The sequence below is a fragment of the Callorhinus ursinus genome, unplaced genomic scaffold (genome assembly GCF_003265705.2).
Source record: "Callorhinus ursinus isolate GAN/ISIS: 27379988/994484 unplaced genomic scaffold, GSC_fseal_2.0 scaffold12, whole genome shotgun sequence".
In the NCBI taxonomy this organism is placed as follows: domain Eukaryota; kingdom Metazoa; phylum Chordata; class Mammalia; order Carnivora; family Otariidae; genus Callorhinus; species Callorhinus ursinus.
Genome location: NW_027397074.1, coordinates 63,781,902 through 63,799,447, shown reverse-complemented (window position 1 = coordinate 63,799,447; position 17,546 = coordinate 63,781,902). Strand labels below are relative to the sequence as shown.

Genomic DNA, 17,546 nt, shown 5'->3' with positions numbered 1-17,546 from the left:
AATACCATAAAAATTACAACTCAAATAAGAGCAATAAGGAACAATTAAATAATAAATATTGGTTAAGTTTGTTGAATAAATTACACCAAGATAGCTTTTCACTCAGCAAAGAAATAAATAAAATCTATATTTAAGGAAAAGAGACTTCTTTATAAAGTTGTCAGAGTGAATAAAATAACGCATTTTCTTGATTATTTAGACTGCTCAAGTAAATCACAGAAATAGAGAGCTTCTATAGTAGGTACACGTTACTTAGTTACAAGGGAGCAAAATAATTCTAAGGTGTACATATGTCTTCTCAGACTCCAAGGATTCACTAGTTAATATTGCTGAATCTTAAAACTGAGTTCTAATAATTTATGTCTGTTTCATTCATATCTGGTTTCCAGGTGCTTCTTAACTGTTGGGGCTTCTGGGAGCCTATCTTTCTTGCTGAAATGGCGTGGTGATTCTAAGACTGCATCTGTTCCTGAGTCACTCTTAATTTGTACAGTGATCATTTATGAGCATCTCATAAACCATTCTAATAATTAATATTCTTGATTGAGTTTCATAGGGTGCAAAGCATTAAATGGGTTGATTTCATTTATATGATATGGTCAGGGCCTATAATCACAGTAGCAGGTGTTAAATCTTAGAAAAACAGATCAGTTTCTTTTCATAATTTACAGAAGGGTTTTGGAGGCTGCCAGAAACACCATTTCCTTGCCACAATCCAGTAGGAGGATGTTATACAACAATTATACAGGGCTTTGTCTAGTCTAGCAATTGTTTTTGCCTCAATTCTCTGCCAGTGTAATTAAAGGAAGTAATTCAAAGAAAAAACTGTTTACCAAATCCTTAAGCTTTACCTAAAAAGGAATTTGCCATGTTGGGCTAGTGTGTCAGTATGTGTATTCATGGTTTTGAAAATAAGGAGACATATATGAAAACAAGGGGAACATGGTCTGAAATTTTGGGCTCGGTTGGAAATTTGGTCGGAAATCCATAGATTTTAGACCAGATTATCCAGAAAAATTAATCTGTACCATCACTACTACTTGTATGCCAATAGCATAGTCAACTTCTGTTCAGTTCGTACAAATTCTTAATGCCAGTTTTTAATGTGCCCATCTGTCCTTTTCCAGGTACCCCGGTTTTGCTACAGATTCAACTGTTGCCTTACTTATAGGAATTCTATTCTTTCTTATCCCAGCTAAGAGATTGACTAAAACTACACCTACAGGAGAAATTGGTTGAGTATTATTTATAATTCTGAATGAATTCATTTCAACAGAAGAGCAAAAATTACAAAATTCCATTGGTGTCAGTTAGCACTTAGAAGGAATGGACATGCCCACACAGCCCCTGGCCTCGCATGCCCTGTGTGCACACCGCAATCCTTATTCAACCAGCACATGTCCTCCCCCTACAAGAAGGATCATCTTACTTGGCAGAAGTAAGAAGTAGATTTCCTTATGCACCATGGTTAGGACTCCACTTCGAGCGACACTATATATGGTCCACAATAAACCCACTTCCCCTGCCACAATCAGGATTAACCTTACTATTGGCAAACATAGGAACAAGAACTTGGAAGTCACACTTCATGATGAGCCCTTGGTAATAAATGCTGAGGATCTAAAAAGGTGAGGAGTTTCAAGGGAAAGGGCATTTACAGCCTCATAGTAATGCTGGAGAGAATGCAAATCAAGCCCACACTTAGCCAGAACCTAGTGTCGCAAATGAAAGACGAGGCATTCAGTGGGAGCATTCATTGTCTTTATAATACATGGACAAAAAAGTATGTTTATGTGAACATACCCTCCTTCTCCTAACACACACATACTTTTAAAACATAGGATTCATCCATATCTGTGTTTTATACTAATGCAGCATGTTTTGGGTAGTCAGATTCCTATGTTGTTATTGTGGGACAAATAGTTTAAAATTGTTTGGAAATAGTCTAGTAGAGTTGTGGGGGTTTTTATTGTTGAGTTTTCTTTTATTTCTCTCTTTTCCTTCTTTTTCTACTGGAAGGAACAGGGATTCATGCAACTGGGTTGGCCCACCTGACTGCATGTATTCAAATTGATAGACGACTAATGAGTCAGATGTCTAGGACATGATATATGTAAATAGCATAGCATTGATATAAGTGCCTTTTTGTTCATTACTTGAAACTAGAACATCTCAAAGTGTGTTATAAGGATTTTTGTTCATTACTTGAAACTAGAACATCTCAAAGTGTGTTATAAGGAGATATTAAAGTACCGGGTAATAATTTCTATGAGACCCTGAGGACACTGACCATTGCAGTCAAAGTCTTAAGGCCTGTCAGTGGCAAATGTTGAAGAACCAATGCTTGGCTTAACTTCCCTGGCTCCCACATCTGAATCCCCCTCTCAGGAAGAGCCTTGTTTCTGTTGGGGAGAAAGAATTTTCTTTGCCCTTCAAGATCCTTCTTGCTGGACTGAGAATCAAGTTGACATGAGGCAGATTAATGATAGAAGGTCAAATTTAATAGTGCATATACAGGGAATCCACACAGACAAGGAAGTTCCAAAGACAGTAACATGACACTTATATGAGCTAAGAAGAGGGGTAAGGGTCTGAGGATACAAAGAGGAGAAAGACCATTAGCAGAAAGGTAAAAGGAAATGTTTGGAAAACAAAGGGTGCCTTATTCTGCAGATAAGTCTCTTAGGTAAAGAGGAATCTTTATTAATCTGTCTCTCTTCCTGGTACAAGCAGGTAGTTGAGGGGAGGAGAAGAGCTTTTTCTGAATCTGCTGCGTTTTGATTGCTTTTAACTCAAAATAATGTTCATGCCAAAGTGGCCCACCTTCGGGCAGCCTGCAATTGGACCCCATACCCTACCCACCATTCTCTCTCTTCTCATTCTTCAACTCCTGTTCTCCCTGATAAACTCATTCACACTAGGTTTAAAAATGACAAATAAGACATCATATGTTAAATTTTATGTGAGAGGTACATTTCAGAGATGTTTGCATCTTTACAGGGTATATGCTTTAATTCAAGCAAGAAATAGCAAAATTTCCATCAGTGGTGATCGTAGGTTTGGTTTAGGTTTGGGGGAAGGAAATAGGAAGGAGTCTTAATGGTAACCCTAAAATCTTACCATGTAGAAGGCTGCTTGTTACACACAAATGTTAAATGGGAATAATATATTCATGGATGACCTTTTTTGTCAATAAATCAAATCAATAAATCAAATGACCCAAATATCAAGAGAAATCTTTATGATAATTGCTTTATAGGAATTGTAAGAGTCTTACGAATGATACTTAAATTATTTAATCTGGAATTTGAATTTAAACTGAAATCCTGATGAATCTATTATGGCCCTCCTCATGATTTGAAAAAACAATATTCAGGTAAATGTTAGTGAATAAAGTTATATTACACGGATGATATTAGAACCAATAGCATATTACAGACATTTTGCATAGCAGAGAAGAGTACAGTCCAATGCACTGTGTTGCTCATAGTAGACAAAGATGTTAGTTGAATGAGTGAATGAATGAATGGAGGAATGAATGAAAGGCATTATAAATGACAATGTTATAATCCATCTAAATTTACTCTGTAATATGATCCAATGGATTTTTCCAAGTTATGGCATTTTTAAAACTTTTTTTGTAATGCGGTGTTCCACCTCAGCCAGGTAGAAATTACTCAAAGTCCAAATCAAGTTCCCTATCCAAAAACAATATAGGAATATTAAAAACTTCTTGTGAGATGGTGATTTAGGATAATAGAAAAAAATGTCATATTGTCATATGTTAAGCAATGTGTAACTATAGGACTTGTGTTTTTGCAGTTGCTTTTGATTATTCTCCACTGATTACTTGGAAAGAATTCCAGTCATTCATGCCCTGGGATATAGCCATTCTTGTTGGTGGAGGGTTTGCCTTGGCAGATGGCTGTGAGGTAATACTCTGTGCCTAAGATATTTAACAATTAACTAGACTTTTCAAAAGAAGAACAGGAGATATTCAAGCTTTGGCATATTCAACTTTATTCTATCATTTAATGATGCAGAATTCAATAGCCATGCAGTAAGTATACCACACAGATGAAGTGGGTTTAATAATTTTTACAGGCTGCAGGTATAAAACATCATTTTTTTATGATGTCCTAATATGTCAAAAGGAATAAAGCAAAGAAGATTAGAATTCTCTCACATTTTTTTTTTTTTTAAGAGAGAGAGAAAGCAAGGGCGGGTGGACAGGGAGGAGCAGAGGGGGAGAGAGAGAGATTCTCAAGCAGACTCCATTGCTGAGTGCAGAGCCCGACCCTGAGATCATGACCTGAGCTGAGATCAAGAGTCGGACCCTTAACTGACTGAGCCACCCAGGCGCCTCAAAGATTAGAATTCTTAATCCGTAAAATAGTATTAGAAAATTAGCTAGTAAGAAAAAAAATAAAATCATGTACAATGACTCCTACCAAAACATTTTCTTTATAACTTTACCTTACTTCATGATGAATTTGAGTAGCTCACAGACTTCCCTTCAATATATCATAGTCCTAAGGCTGTCAAAGGAGAATGAGAAATAATAGTACTTTATTACATCATTTATTTATTACATTATTTATTACCTATCAAGTACATTAAAGGTACTTTGGTACATGTCTATTGAATGAAGTCCAGAGAGAATTTTACATAACCATGGCTAATATTGTATTATGTCCAATTTTAGGGAGAAATAAAGCCACCATGAGGAATAACGTTGCTATTTCTTTGGCCTATCATCTATCCAGTTTATATAAAGTACAAGTTTGGGGAGGCCTTTGTTACTTGAAAGTCACTGTAGGACTCCTAGAAGAAAAGTATCTTCTCAAAAAGTCCATGAAAATTTTTTACTCTTTGACTCATTAAAAACCTCTCACTTCTGGGGGCGCCTGGGTGGCTCAGTCATTAAGCGTCTGCCTTCGGCTCAGGTCATGATCCCAGGGTCCTGGGATCGAGCCCCTCATTGGGCTTCCTGCTCGGCGGGAAGCCTGCTTCTCCCTCTCCCACTCCCCCTGCTTGTGTTCCTGCTGTCGCTATCTCTCTCTCTCTCTGTCAAATAAATAAATAATATCTAAACAACAACAAAAAAAACAAAAACTCTCATTTCTGGATTTCATAGCCTTCTGTGAAACACAAAGCTCACAGCTGTTCCATTTCCTTATTCAGTCATCAAAGTAGAAAGGATGGTGAGAGAGATATGTGTGTCCAGCCTTTTAGTTTCTGGAAAGTTAAATTTTTATTCTTCTCAAGACAAATAACTATCTGCTATCTTCTTAATAGCCTATAGGGAGACTTTTTTGCTTCTGACTTTATTGTCATTTTTTCTGTATGGTATTTGGACACTGAACTCTCAGCAATATGATTTAGTAATGGATGAAAATCCTAGAAATTGTCTCAATTCTGAGTGGCACTTACAATGTTGTTTTACGTCTAGATTTGGCTTGCCTCATAGACCACTCAAATTAAAATGATAGAAATATAAAGCAAATACTTTTCTACTGTTTCAGCAAGAATGAGATCTGGTTTCTGAGAATCAATAACTTCCATTCTTTTGACTGATAATTTGAATTATGAGGGAATCAGAATCAGCAATTCTGACATTGATATGAATTCTGTTCATCTCTGCTTCCCAGAATATCTGTCTGAATTGGACCCTAGATACTCAAAGGAATTTTAAAAGCATTACCCAGACCCTAGAATTGCAAAATCTAAGAAAATGAAAAGGCACAGACTTCCTCTGATACACTAGGCTCTCTCACTGGCAGAATTAGGGAAACCATGGAGGGAGATCTATGAAATTCCTAGTATATAGAATTAAATTTCTATGGGACATCTAGAATAACCCTACCCCTGAGTGGGTATACTGAAGCCATGAGCTTCAAAAATACAGCTGTGGACAAATATGCCCTTAGAAACTGATTTCACAAAGATTTTGAAGACATTTACTCTTTTAAAATTTTGTTCCAAACTGTAATTAGCTTGGCAAATGGCCAGAACTAGATAACCCTTCTGGGTGGGAGCTGTGAGATAGCAGCTAGCTCCTAAAGCATTCACCTTTTTGTAGTTCCCTGTCTCTTAAATGCCCCTTAACATTGTTTTAACATAAGCACAGTACACTAAGTGACTGAGGTATGAGTAATATTTATGTACTCATAATGGCAAACTTTAAACATTGATTTAATAAAAAAAAATGTTAATATATGAGTAAAAGAAATAGAGGGACAGGAAATATATATATGGTGCATGGTGTAAGAAAGCTAAATCCTTATGTAACATATTAGAAAACCAGTAAATAATGTCTAAATTTGAAAATTAGGAAAAAGCATAATTTAAAAAGTAGCTATAAATAGCTAATATGGGTTGAAAATTGTCTCTGAGGAACACAACTTAGGAGAGGAGAGAGGTAGACCAGAGGGCTGCCATTTTCCTAAAGCCCTATAGTCCCACATGACTTGTTAAAATAGCCACATGTATTATTTTTTAAAAGATTTATTTATTTATTTATTTATTTATTTATTTATTTATTTGAGAGCGAGAGAGCATGGACGAGAGAGAGTGAGTGAGAGTACAAGTAGAGGGAGCTGCAGGCAGAGGGAGAAGCAGGCTCCCTGCTGAGCAAGAAGCCCGATGTGGGACTCGATCCCAGGGCCCTGGGATCATGACCTGAGCTGAAGGCAGCCGCTTAACCGACTGAGCTGCCCAGGCGTCCCTAAAATATCCACATATATTAATTAGATAAAATTAAAATTTAATTGAAAAAATGTGAGAAGACAATTCAAATTTCCTAAAGCATGTCAATAGTGTTAAAATAAGAATAATTGAGAGTTCCTCCATGTCAAAGCCACCTAGACCTTCCAAACCATGGAAAAATATGAAAGATTAAACTTATGTTTCAGAAACTGAGTTCTTAGAGCAAGTGATACATTTTATACATTTAAATTGTGTCTGATTAAAATGAATTGTTAATGAATAACATTGCAATTTTGTTTTTTTTAGGAGTCAGGACTATCTAAGTGGATAGGAAATAAATTATCTCCTCTAGGTTCATTACCAGTATGGCTAATCATTCTGATATCTTCTTTGCTCGTCACATCTTTAACAGAGGTAGCCAGCAATCCAGCTACCATTACCCTCCTTCTCCCTATATTATCTCCACTGGTAAGTATCTCATTCAGCTGCTGTTATACTAATCAAAAGAGTAGTGTTCTACTATGCTTGTTCTCATATTGTGGTATAGAATCATTTTTGACACGAATGGTCTTCCTGTAAGTAACTTATAGAGTGGTCTTTATTTGCATTAATAAACTTTTAGGAGACCTCAACTCAGGAGAACTCTTTTCTTCCACATTGAAGCAGCAGGATCTTAAGAGAAGCACTTACCTTCTTCTCTCTGCCCGGATATTTCATTTGCAGATAACTGGGAGGGTCGGCCTAGATCCTTCCTAGCTGTAAGACTTTGGGAGTCCATGTTTGCTGGCAACGTTAGTATTTAGATCTCTAACACTGACACTTCTCCCTCCAGATTATTCCTCAATTTCTGAGAAGTGGTTCATATAAGTGATTTGCAAGTGAATGAAAAGCTAGGCTTACACTTCAGGCTTTAAGCTTAAATATCTTAGACACAGTTCTCTATGGCCCAGGGAATAATTTTAAAAGATAAGTAAAAAACAGATTTGCAAGGAGAGAGAGGAAAAGACAATCTTCCTTTTTCCTCCCCACGTAGCTAGCAATTACAAGAAATAGCTTTAAGTAAAATGTTTTTCTTATTGGGACAGCTCAGTGTGGTGAGAGGGTAGCACATTAAATTAAGAAGGACTGCCCTTCTGGAATTGTTCCTCTACCAGGCCAAGGGGCATATGTTGGCATTCTTAGGCTGCTGCTTCAAGTTAGAGAAGAAATGTAGGCAGTTTATATTGGTAAAATATCATTTTGGTTTTTCTGTTTTTCACTTCTCAACACGGCACAGTTAGAAAATTATGTCATGAATTAAGAATAGTAGTAACTCTCCTTCTGTGATGATCCCTAAGCAAATTTTATTTTATTTATTTATTTTTAAAGATTTTATTTATTTATTTGACAGAGGGAGACACAGCGAGAGAGGGAACACAAGCAGGGGGAGCGGGAGAGGGAGAGGGAGAAGCAGGCTTCCCGCGGAGCAGGGAGCCCGTTGTGGGGCTCCATCCCAGGACCTCGGGATCACGACCTGAGCTGAAGGAAGATGCTTAACTGACTCAGCCACCCAGGCGCCCCCTTAGCAAATTTTAAATTATATATGGCACAAAGGCAGTAAAGTTAATGGAATAATGAGATGCTTTGGAGCCAGAGGAACCCACGACCCTTCATAAGCTCTCCTGCTTGCCAGCTTTGTTTTGGACAAGTTACTTTAGCCTTTCTGGGCCTTAGTTTCTTCTTCTGTTATTTGGGGCTATAGTAGCCATCTCATGGGTCATTGGGAAAATTCAGTTATTTTACATAAATGCACACACACAGAACACTTAGCGCTAGATAAATAATAAATTGTTTTTATTTAGTTCCTAGAATAAATGATACTTTATTTTCTAAATGAACCGAGCTCTAATACTTAAATGAGCACCAATAACCATATAAAAAACAAGAAGAGAGATTTCTGAAAAATACTCTTTAAGTTATAACTGCATTTATGTGTATAATATTATATTTAGATTTTTACCTGCTTCTGGGAAAGCTTATCATAGTGATTTTGTTCATTTTGATCCTTGGTGCCTACCTTAAAATTTTACATAGACTCCTTTTTATCTTTTCCAACAGGCTGAAGCCATTCAAGTGAACCCTCTTTATATTTTGATACCTTCTACTCTGTGTACTTCATTTGCATTCCTCCTACCAGTAGCAAATCCGCCCAATGCTATTGTTTTTTCGTATGGCCATCTAAAAGTTATTGACATGGTGAGTGAGCTGAAAGAAAGCAATCAGATCCAATAGACATTTTTGTGTGTGATGTCTTGGGTTATCACTCCTTTTACACACTAATCAGCTGCCAGGAAAAGCATGGCTTGAGTTCTGCTTCTGAAGGTGAGTACATGATTGGTCACAGAATTATTTTTAAGAATGATAACCAGAAGCAAACCTGCCATTAGAATTTACAGTCACAAATACAGAAATACTGAATGCATCAGTAATGTCCTAGAAAAATGAAAAGAGTGGTAGTCAAGGACTAGCTTGAGAATACTCTAATCTTCCCTCAGTCTTGATTACCAACGTCCAAACCGAACAAGAATATAACAAAAGTAAATTCAGTGAGCTTACTATGCAAATGCAGTTCCAAAGTAAGTCCCAGTTCCCTCCTTCCACACATAGTGCTGTCCCTACCACCCTGCAATGTAAAAACTCTGGAAAGGTCTCTATGCAGAAGTCACATAATACCCTTTTGGAAAAGAAAATCTGCATAATACAATATAACCATTGTCCAGTGTATGTGAATTAAAAAAAAAATAAAAACAGGATTCTGGAATAAATGAGTGGCTTGCATGAATAGTAAATGGGCCTCTGTAATAATCATTGCTAGGTATCCCCTTTTCCTTTGGGGCTCCATGTTTTAATACAGAGAACTCAGAGATAAGCAAGCTTTCTCTGTAAAGAGATAGTAAATATTTGACACTGTCTGGGCCATATGCTCTCTATCACAACTACTCAGTTCTGCCATTGTATCATGAATGCAGCCAACACCAATATGGAACCACCGTGGGTGTGGTCGCAGAAAACTTAATTTACCAAAACAGGTCATGAACAGTAGTTTGCCAACCTCTGTTTTAATGGATACAAAGCAACTTTGAAATTTTTAGTGGATACCAGGATGATGATATAAGAGCCAGAAAAATGAGAACTCTAAGGAAGATGAATAGAAGTGGCATTTTATTAAATCTCAATAAGAGAATGCTGAAGGCTAAGCTAATAATGGTATTGAGTGAATATGAAGGATCCAGTTATCATATAGTGACCTGAACCTTATCCACTGAAATATAAGACCTCAAAACTCATATTCTGATTTAACATGAAATGGCAAATTTTTAAAAGGATTTTTTTTAATCAGAAGAGGAACCTCATAGAATCTCCAACTAAATCTCATTTAGTTGGGGACAGATTCTCTTTTGACATGCATGGAAGAACTCACTGTTTTATGACATGACAACAGTTTATACTAATCATTTATGATGCATGTAAATCTGACATATACTTTCTGCTATAGTATTCTGATTCTGCTGTAGGTTTTCTCTTCAGAAAACTGACATTTATGCTCTTTCCTATTCAAGGTTAAAGCTGGACTTGGCGTTAATATTGTGGGTGTTGCTGTGGTGATGCTGGGCATGTCCACGTGGATTGGGGCTATGTTTGACCTCTCTACTTACCCTTCTTGGGCTCCTCCAATTAGTAATGAGACCATGCCATGACAAGCATGAATGTTATGACTGTCCTGTGGTGAGTTTTGAGAACCATTGAGAATTCACTGCAGATTTGGCATTGGAAAATTGATGACACATTTAAATCAGTCCTGATCTCACTACTGTGGTTCTAGTAAACATCCAAAACCTGCTGTCATAACCCAGAGTTCACAATTCCTTTGAGATGCAACCAAAGAGCATCTACGTGCCTTTATCAAGAAACCCACAGCTGAGATTTTGCTCATGAACCGTATGCATCCTGCTTCAACATAAGAGTAATTTATAACATGACCTTCAAAGAGATTAGGTGATTTGCTTCATTTTACAGTTTGGGTTTGGTGTAGCATGTCAAACATCAATTTATTATTTCAGAAACTTCCCACAGAGTAAGAAATAAAATATACCAGTTAATTAGGTACTTGGATAAATCCTTTCTGTAGTGTTGTTGAAGGGAATTTGTTGAAAAACCAAAACTGTGGCCAGCTGGTGGTACAAAAGAAAGGTTTAATCTAAATGAAATGTGCATTCGCTCATTTAAAAAGCACCAGATTATTCTTGATGTATACATATGGTATGAAAATTGAAATTGAATTAGTAGTTTCAAAATTATAGTTGAATCCACTAAATAACAGAAAACTCATGGATAAGGATTAATTTCTACTCGACCTTATGGTTAGATTAATATAATTCATATCTTTAATATCTCAGTGCACTAGGAAATGCATTTTGTAGAGCTATGAATAATGCTTGCTATGATTTGCACTGTTAGCACAGTATAGTTATAAAAGAAAGCTAAACACTATAAAACTATTAACACATTTATGTAAATGTATAGCAATTTTTCTTGTTTATCTTCAGAAATACGTAAAGTCAGGGGCATCTGGGTGGCTCAGTCAGTTAAGCATCTGACTCTTGATTTCGGCTCAGGTCATGGTCTCAGAGATGTGGGATTGAGCCCCACGTCAGGCTCCGTGCTGGGCCTGGAGCTTGCTTAAGATTCTCTCTCTCCGGGGCACCTGGGTGGCTCAGTTGGTTAAGCGACTGCCTTCGACTCAGGTCATGATCCTGGAGTCCTGGGATCGAGTCCCGCATCGGGCTCCCTGCTCGGCAGGGAGTCTGCTTCTCCCTCTGACCCTCCCCCCTCTCATGTGCTCTCTCTCTCTCTCTCTCTCTCTCTCTCATTCTTGCTCTCAAATAAATAAAATCTTTAAAAAAAAAAAAGATTCTCTCTCTCCCTCTTCCTTTACCCCTCCCCCTGCTCTCTCTCTCTCTCTCAAAAAATAAAAAAGATTTTAAAAAATTAAAAAATAGAAATACATAGGTCATATGTAAAAAGAGAAGATTGAGAAATTTAAATGAATTATCACTATGTGTAGAGACAGAAAAAAGTCACATAACTCCATTATTATCAACATCGAGGTGAAATATCAGATGGAAAATAAGAATAAAAAATTGAAACTACTGACAAATTTATGAAAGAGAAAATAAATTATTCATGGGCAAACAAAAACAAAAAGGAAAGAAAAGAAAGAGATCTGAACGAACGAAAGTTGAAAGAGAATAATCTCCGAACACTAAGGATGTGAAGAGGAATAAGATCTATTGACATTCCAAAATCCGACTACAGGGAGAAAAAAATGACAATCAAAAACAAAATAATGTGCAGTTAGGAAAAGATGGATGAGTTAAAACATAATAATTCTCATGCTAAAAATAAAAAGGAAGACAGGTTAAGAAAATACCTTTGGTATTTTTAATCTTCATAGAAGTCATCAGACCTGGTTTGGGTTTTTTGCAAATGATAGTATTTTTAAAGTTGTTCTTAAAAATTAAATATAGTAAAAAGTATTTTTAAAAAGGAAGACATTTCCTTAAAAAATTATATATGATAGATTGTCCATTATTTTGTTTATTCATCAATGCAAAATTTATCATTTTTTAAAAATTTGTCCATTTAAGCCTTAAAATATATTTCTGCTGTATGTATATCTTCTAAGTTCCCTCTATTCACTTGTTTCTTTCCCTATCATATGTTACACATTTTCTTATGATCAATAGTATTTCTTTTTGGCTTTTTTCTAGTCATTCAATTTATCAGTGCTGAATTATATTATGTGATGAATACATTTTAATTATGAAAATGAAATGACTTTTCAAATTAGAATGAGTAAGTTTTGCTCTCAAGAGAATAATATAAACATTTCAACCTGAATCATTTTAATGAATTACTTCCAACAGCTGCCCCTGAGTACAGGAAAAATAATACTTTGTCAAAATTTGTTTAAGTGAGCCATATCATTCTCTTGCTACATCTTTCTGTTTAGTTGACATATCAAAAATGACTTAACTCATCCATTTCACATTTGTCCCATTTACATCAAAGTTCTCAAGCTATTTTAGTTTGAAAGTTGAATACTGTCTTTGAAAGTTTCCAAAAGGGAATCTGAACAGATGATCAAACAAATCTCTGTCCTCCCACTCTATGGTAGACAGTGTTTTTGTTATTATCCTGATCCTTAAAGGTTAGCTAGAAATCTTTGTCACTTTAAATCCCAGGATCTTACTTAGGATTGGATCTTGTCTAGATAATAGTAGCAATTTCACTAAGTGCCTATTTACTGTCTGTTCATACAAGTGCTTTAGAAGACTCCACTGGCATATGTGTATCCTTCACTGCCCTCAACTGCCTCTGTACACGTAAGCATCTCTAGAATTCAGACTTCTTTCCTTTCAAATGTCTGCACTCTTCCCACCTTACTTGGTATCCAGGGCTTTGTTCTCTCTTTTCAGCCTGGGAGGTAGGGAAGTACACTTTTAGCCAATGGCACTAATTAACCCTATTAGCCAAAATTGATAAAACAATATCCTGATAAAGCAATAAAACAAAACCTTAACTGTTTCTTGACATGTATACTACATAGTATTATATTTCAAAGATTTAATATTAGATACATTATTCTATCTCTGCCATGGCTAAATATATTGGTAAGGATCATTGTGATCCTTTTGTTCAAAGTTTTATTGATTTAGTTAATGAATGACTACCTTTGCTTGGCTATGTGGACTTGAGCAAATTAAATGTTTTTTTACTTTTAGGAGGAGGAGGGTTGTACTAATAATGAAAGAATAAACCCAAACAAACTGGGTCAGTTTTAGTACTCTAACATAATCTAAAAAGGAGAAGTTAAAATTGTTACTCTAGGACACCATTAGCCATGTTATTCAGAAATGAAGCACTTTAGTCAAAGTAAAAATTTACTAGGTAAGTTTTGGGAATGGAAATATCAAAACCACAGGTCCTCGTTATAGAAGCAAGACCAGACTAGCCCAAGAGTAAACAGTAAAACAGCATATAACTAAAGCAGAAATTAAAGGGTTTTTCCAAACATGGGGATCTTCATTTGCCTAGGAAGAAAAAGGCACAGCGTTTAAAAAAGAAATAGAGGGGCTTTCCTTACTTATAGTATGGTAGTATAGATACTGGGGGCAGTTTTAGGGGGTAGATCTTAAAGCCAATTAATAAAAAATATTGTATAACATACATTCCCGTGTCAGCAAGAAAATAACCAAAGTCCTCAAAAGAAAAAGATGATGGAGCACCAGCAAGAATCCAGACACTTAAACAAGGATTGACAGTGGCAACTGCTAATCCCTAGAGATCTCAAAATTTTCTTTTAATAGGCACACAGGGAATAAGGGATGGGAGACAAAGCCAGGACCCAAGCAAGTTGTGCGTTGAGTGGAAAACTACATAGAATGAGGATCTCAAAGGACTATTCTCCGAGAAAATGTGAGCTAGGAAAAAAAAACCCATCCTATAGAGGGAAACATCAAGGGAACCTTGATGTTTTGGTCTATGCACCAGGTAAAAGGGTTAAATCTCCCTTGAGAATTCGTAACTGTGCAGGTTTTAAAGTCTCACTACCAGTTTATGTGGGGAAAAAAAACGTTAATCTCAAACTTTAAAATAATCCTGGGTTGGTAGTATGCCTAAGTACCTGGCAAAAGAAGGAACACCTTCTTCAACCGTGGGCTCGAAGAATTTCTAGAGTTAAAGCTTCATAAGGGATTATAATCAAAACGTGTAAAGTCTGCCAAGACATAAAATATACTGTTCAAAAGCCACATAAACAAAAGAGACAATCCAAAGTACAAAGACAACAGATACTCTAATTGTCAAATACAGAATATAAAATGAGGAAGTATGTTTGAAAATATAAAAGAGGGTATTGGAAATATCATAATAATAATTGTGGTAATAAATGTCTCCCTAAGATTTCTGTCTCCTGATTATTGAAACACTAATCTAGGTACTGCTGTGAAGGGGTTTTGCAGATGTAATTAAGACTATTAATCAGCTAGCCTTAAAGTATGCAGATTATCCAAGTGGTCCTAATGTGATCATATGAGCCTTTAAAAGCAAAAGAGGGGGCTGGGTGGCTCAGTCATTAAGCATCTGCCTTCAGCTCAGGTCATGATCCCAGGGTCCTGGGATCGAGCCCCGCATCGGGCTCCCCACTCCACAGGAAGCCTGCTCCTCCCTCTCCCACTCACCCTGCTTGTGTTCCATCTCTCGCTGTGTCTCTCTCTGTCAAATAAATAAATAAAATCTTTAAAAAAAATAAAGCAAAAGAGGAAGGTAGAAGAGTCAAGTGGGTAAAATGAGACAATGGGAAATCAGAGAGATTTAAAGCCTGAGAAGGACTGGACTCATTATTGGTGGATTTGAAGATGAAAGGAGTTATAAGCCAGGGAATGCAGAAAGCCTCTAGGAGCTGAGAATGACCCCTGGTTGAAATCCAACAAGAAAACAGAGGCCTCAGTCCTACAGGTACATGGAACTGAATTCTGCCAACCACATGGGAAGAGCCTAGAAGTAGATTCTCCTTAAGAGCCTCCAATAAGGAGCAGAGCCTGGCAGACGCCTTGATCTTAGGCCTATGAGACTTGTTTTGGACAGGTCTGCTAATCTACAGAATTTTAAGATAATAATGACTACTGTTTTAAGCCCCTAAATTTTTATGTTTTGACAACAACAGAAATCAAATATAATAAGGAACGAGAGACTATGAAAAGTGACCAGATAGATCTGAAAAATATCAAATAGAAATTTTAGATTGAAAAGTATAATATTCTAATTTTGCCCTCAGGTCCCCATTTTCCTGGCAGCAGAACACTTAATCTAATTAAATCTAAGTCAAATTCACCATTGAAGTGTTTTAACTGATTTCAGAGTTTAACTTAGTCAACTTAGTTTTTGTGTTTTAGAGCCTCTCTCTTATTTCCTTCAGTTTAGGGTTTTTATCTAAGTTTTATAGACCATACATATGAAACTCTCACTGGGTGGCAGAAACCCATCTAGTCTTTGTGATTGGACTGGCTTCCACTGAGATGTACATCCCTTTGAAGTGTACAATTCCCATTGGCTTTATCATTCACTTTTGATTCGAAGATCTACTCATGCAACTCACATCATCCCTGAAATCAACATCTCTTCATCACAACCACACGCCCTATTGATCCACCACTTCAGGTGCTTACAGGACTTTGGATGCTCTCTGCATCTCTCTGGGGTCCAAGCAGTCTTAGGAGGAAGGTGTGTCTAAGTCCTACCTGTACTTAGACACTCCTTGCCATTAGCCTACTCTGCTGCAGGACTCCATGTTAAGTGCAAGGGAGAGAGAGCATGAAGCTCACATCTTATACCCAGAAGAGTCAGTATATTAATTAGTTCATGGCAACAATAATGAATGTAATCTATAGCCACAGAACAGAGCAAATCGGCCCAGCTCGAGAAGACACCAAAGCCATTGTTTGTCTAAAGCAGCGTTTATGAGCATAGGATCTGGAGGCTGACTGCCGGGACTGAATTCCTGCTCTACCACTCACCATCCCATCCTCAGATATGTTAGTTAACCTCTGTATGCTGCGCTTTCCTCATCTGAAAATGGGCCTCTGGAGGCAGAAAGATATTTTCATAGAGTTATAAAAATTAAAGGAGTTAATACACAGGGAACACTTACAGCAGTAACTGTAAGTAAAAGCTCAATATTAGATAGCATTCTTGTTAATGTTGTATCATTTGTATTCCTTACTACATCACACAGAAGTAATTGCACTGATAGAATCACTAGCCTTGGTCAAACTCCTTCTTCAGAAGACTCTTAGCCAGGATCTCACTGAAACCTTAGATTTACACCTACTGAATGGAGCACTGGGTGTTACACACAAACAATGAATCATGGAACACTACATCAAAAACTAATGATGTAATGTATGGTGATTAACATAATAAAATAAAATAAAATAAACCTTTGATTTACGTTAGAAAGGTTACTCCTAGTCTATAACACCTAAGTAGAGATTTCCAGAGAATCGTTTCATTTTTACCCAATTGGTCCTTGGTTGAGAGAGAACACTGGAGGTGAAACAGTGAACAAAATATGTATTTTTTTAAATGGATCTCCATTTATAGAATTCAGCGCACAAAGAAAATATAGGAAAATTTAGACACCATATACAATAATACTACAAACCAAGTTCAATAACTTCTTGAAATAACGTGGCATGTTGGTATTGAATGAGCCTCTCACTCCATTAAATGATTCTCATCATTAGTTTTCATTTCAGGGATTTTCAAATAGTTCAACCCCCCCACCCCCATTGCCAGTGCTCCCTGGAGTATTGTCGGCAGGGTTGTTGATGAATCCTGACAGCTGTAGTTCTGCACACCCGCTGAGCTGAGTGCACCCTCTGACCTCCCCACTGCAGCACATCCACGGCTGGGCCACTGAGTCAGACGCCATGCCTTTGTGGATATCGTTCTGTAAAAAGTATGCAGTGAAGATTACCAAAATATCAGAAATGTCACGTAGCCTCCCCCTTCATTCCAGGAAAATTTATGTGCTCTTGCATCCATGCGTAATAGCCAGCATTTCCATTATTTTCCTTATTTATTCTAATTGCTTCATTCTGTCTTTTTTTATTTAGCACACCTCTCTTTCTTGACACATTGTCTTTTTTTTAAAAAGCAAATGTGTTTGGACTTCTCAGAAAGTCAGATACTATGTCTGTTATAATCTCAAGAATAGTGGTCTCTTACAGTGCTTC

General features: G+C 36.8%; 1 protein-coding gene across 6 annotated transcripts in view; it reads left to right on the top strand.

Annotated features, from left to right (window-relative positions):
* SLC13A1 (solute carrier family 13 member 1) overlaps positions 1 to 17,546 on the top strand; it is a 114,221-nt gene that overhangs the window by 72,907 nt on the left and 23,768 nt on the right. For 4 of the 6 annotated variants that reach the window (XR_012380311.1, XR_012380310.1, XR_012380309.1 and 1 more), the window contains exons 11-15: positions 1,128 to 1,234; positions 3,823 to 3,932; positions 7,015 to 7,176; positions 8,806 to 8,943; positions 10,308 to 10,473. Coding sequence is in view for 3 of the 6 variants with exons in the window: in XM_025865820.2 (XP_025721605.1) it covers positions 1,128 to 1,234; positions 3,823 to 3,932; positions 7,015 to 7,176; positions 8,806 to 8,943; positions 10,308 to 10,445 (655 nt within the window). In the remaining 3 variants the exon portion in view is untranslated. Of the gene's footprint in view, positions 1 to 1,127; positions 1,235 to 3,822; positions 3,933 to 7,014; positions 7,177 to 8,805; positions 8,944 to 10,307; positions 12,469 to 17,546 lie in introns of those variants that run through there. The other 2 variants (XM_073899143.1, XM_025865818.2) reach the window with 2 other exon arrangements.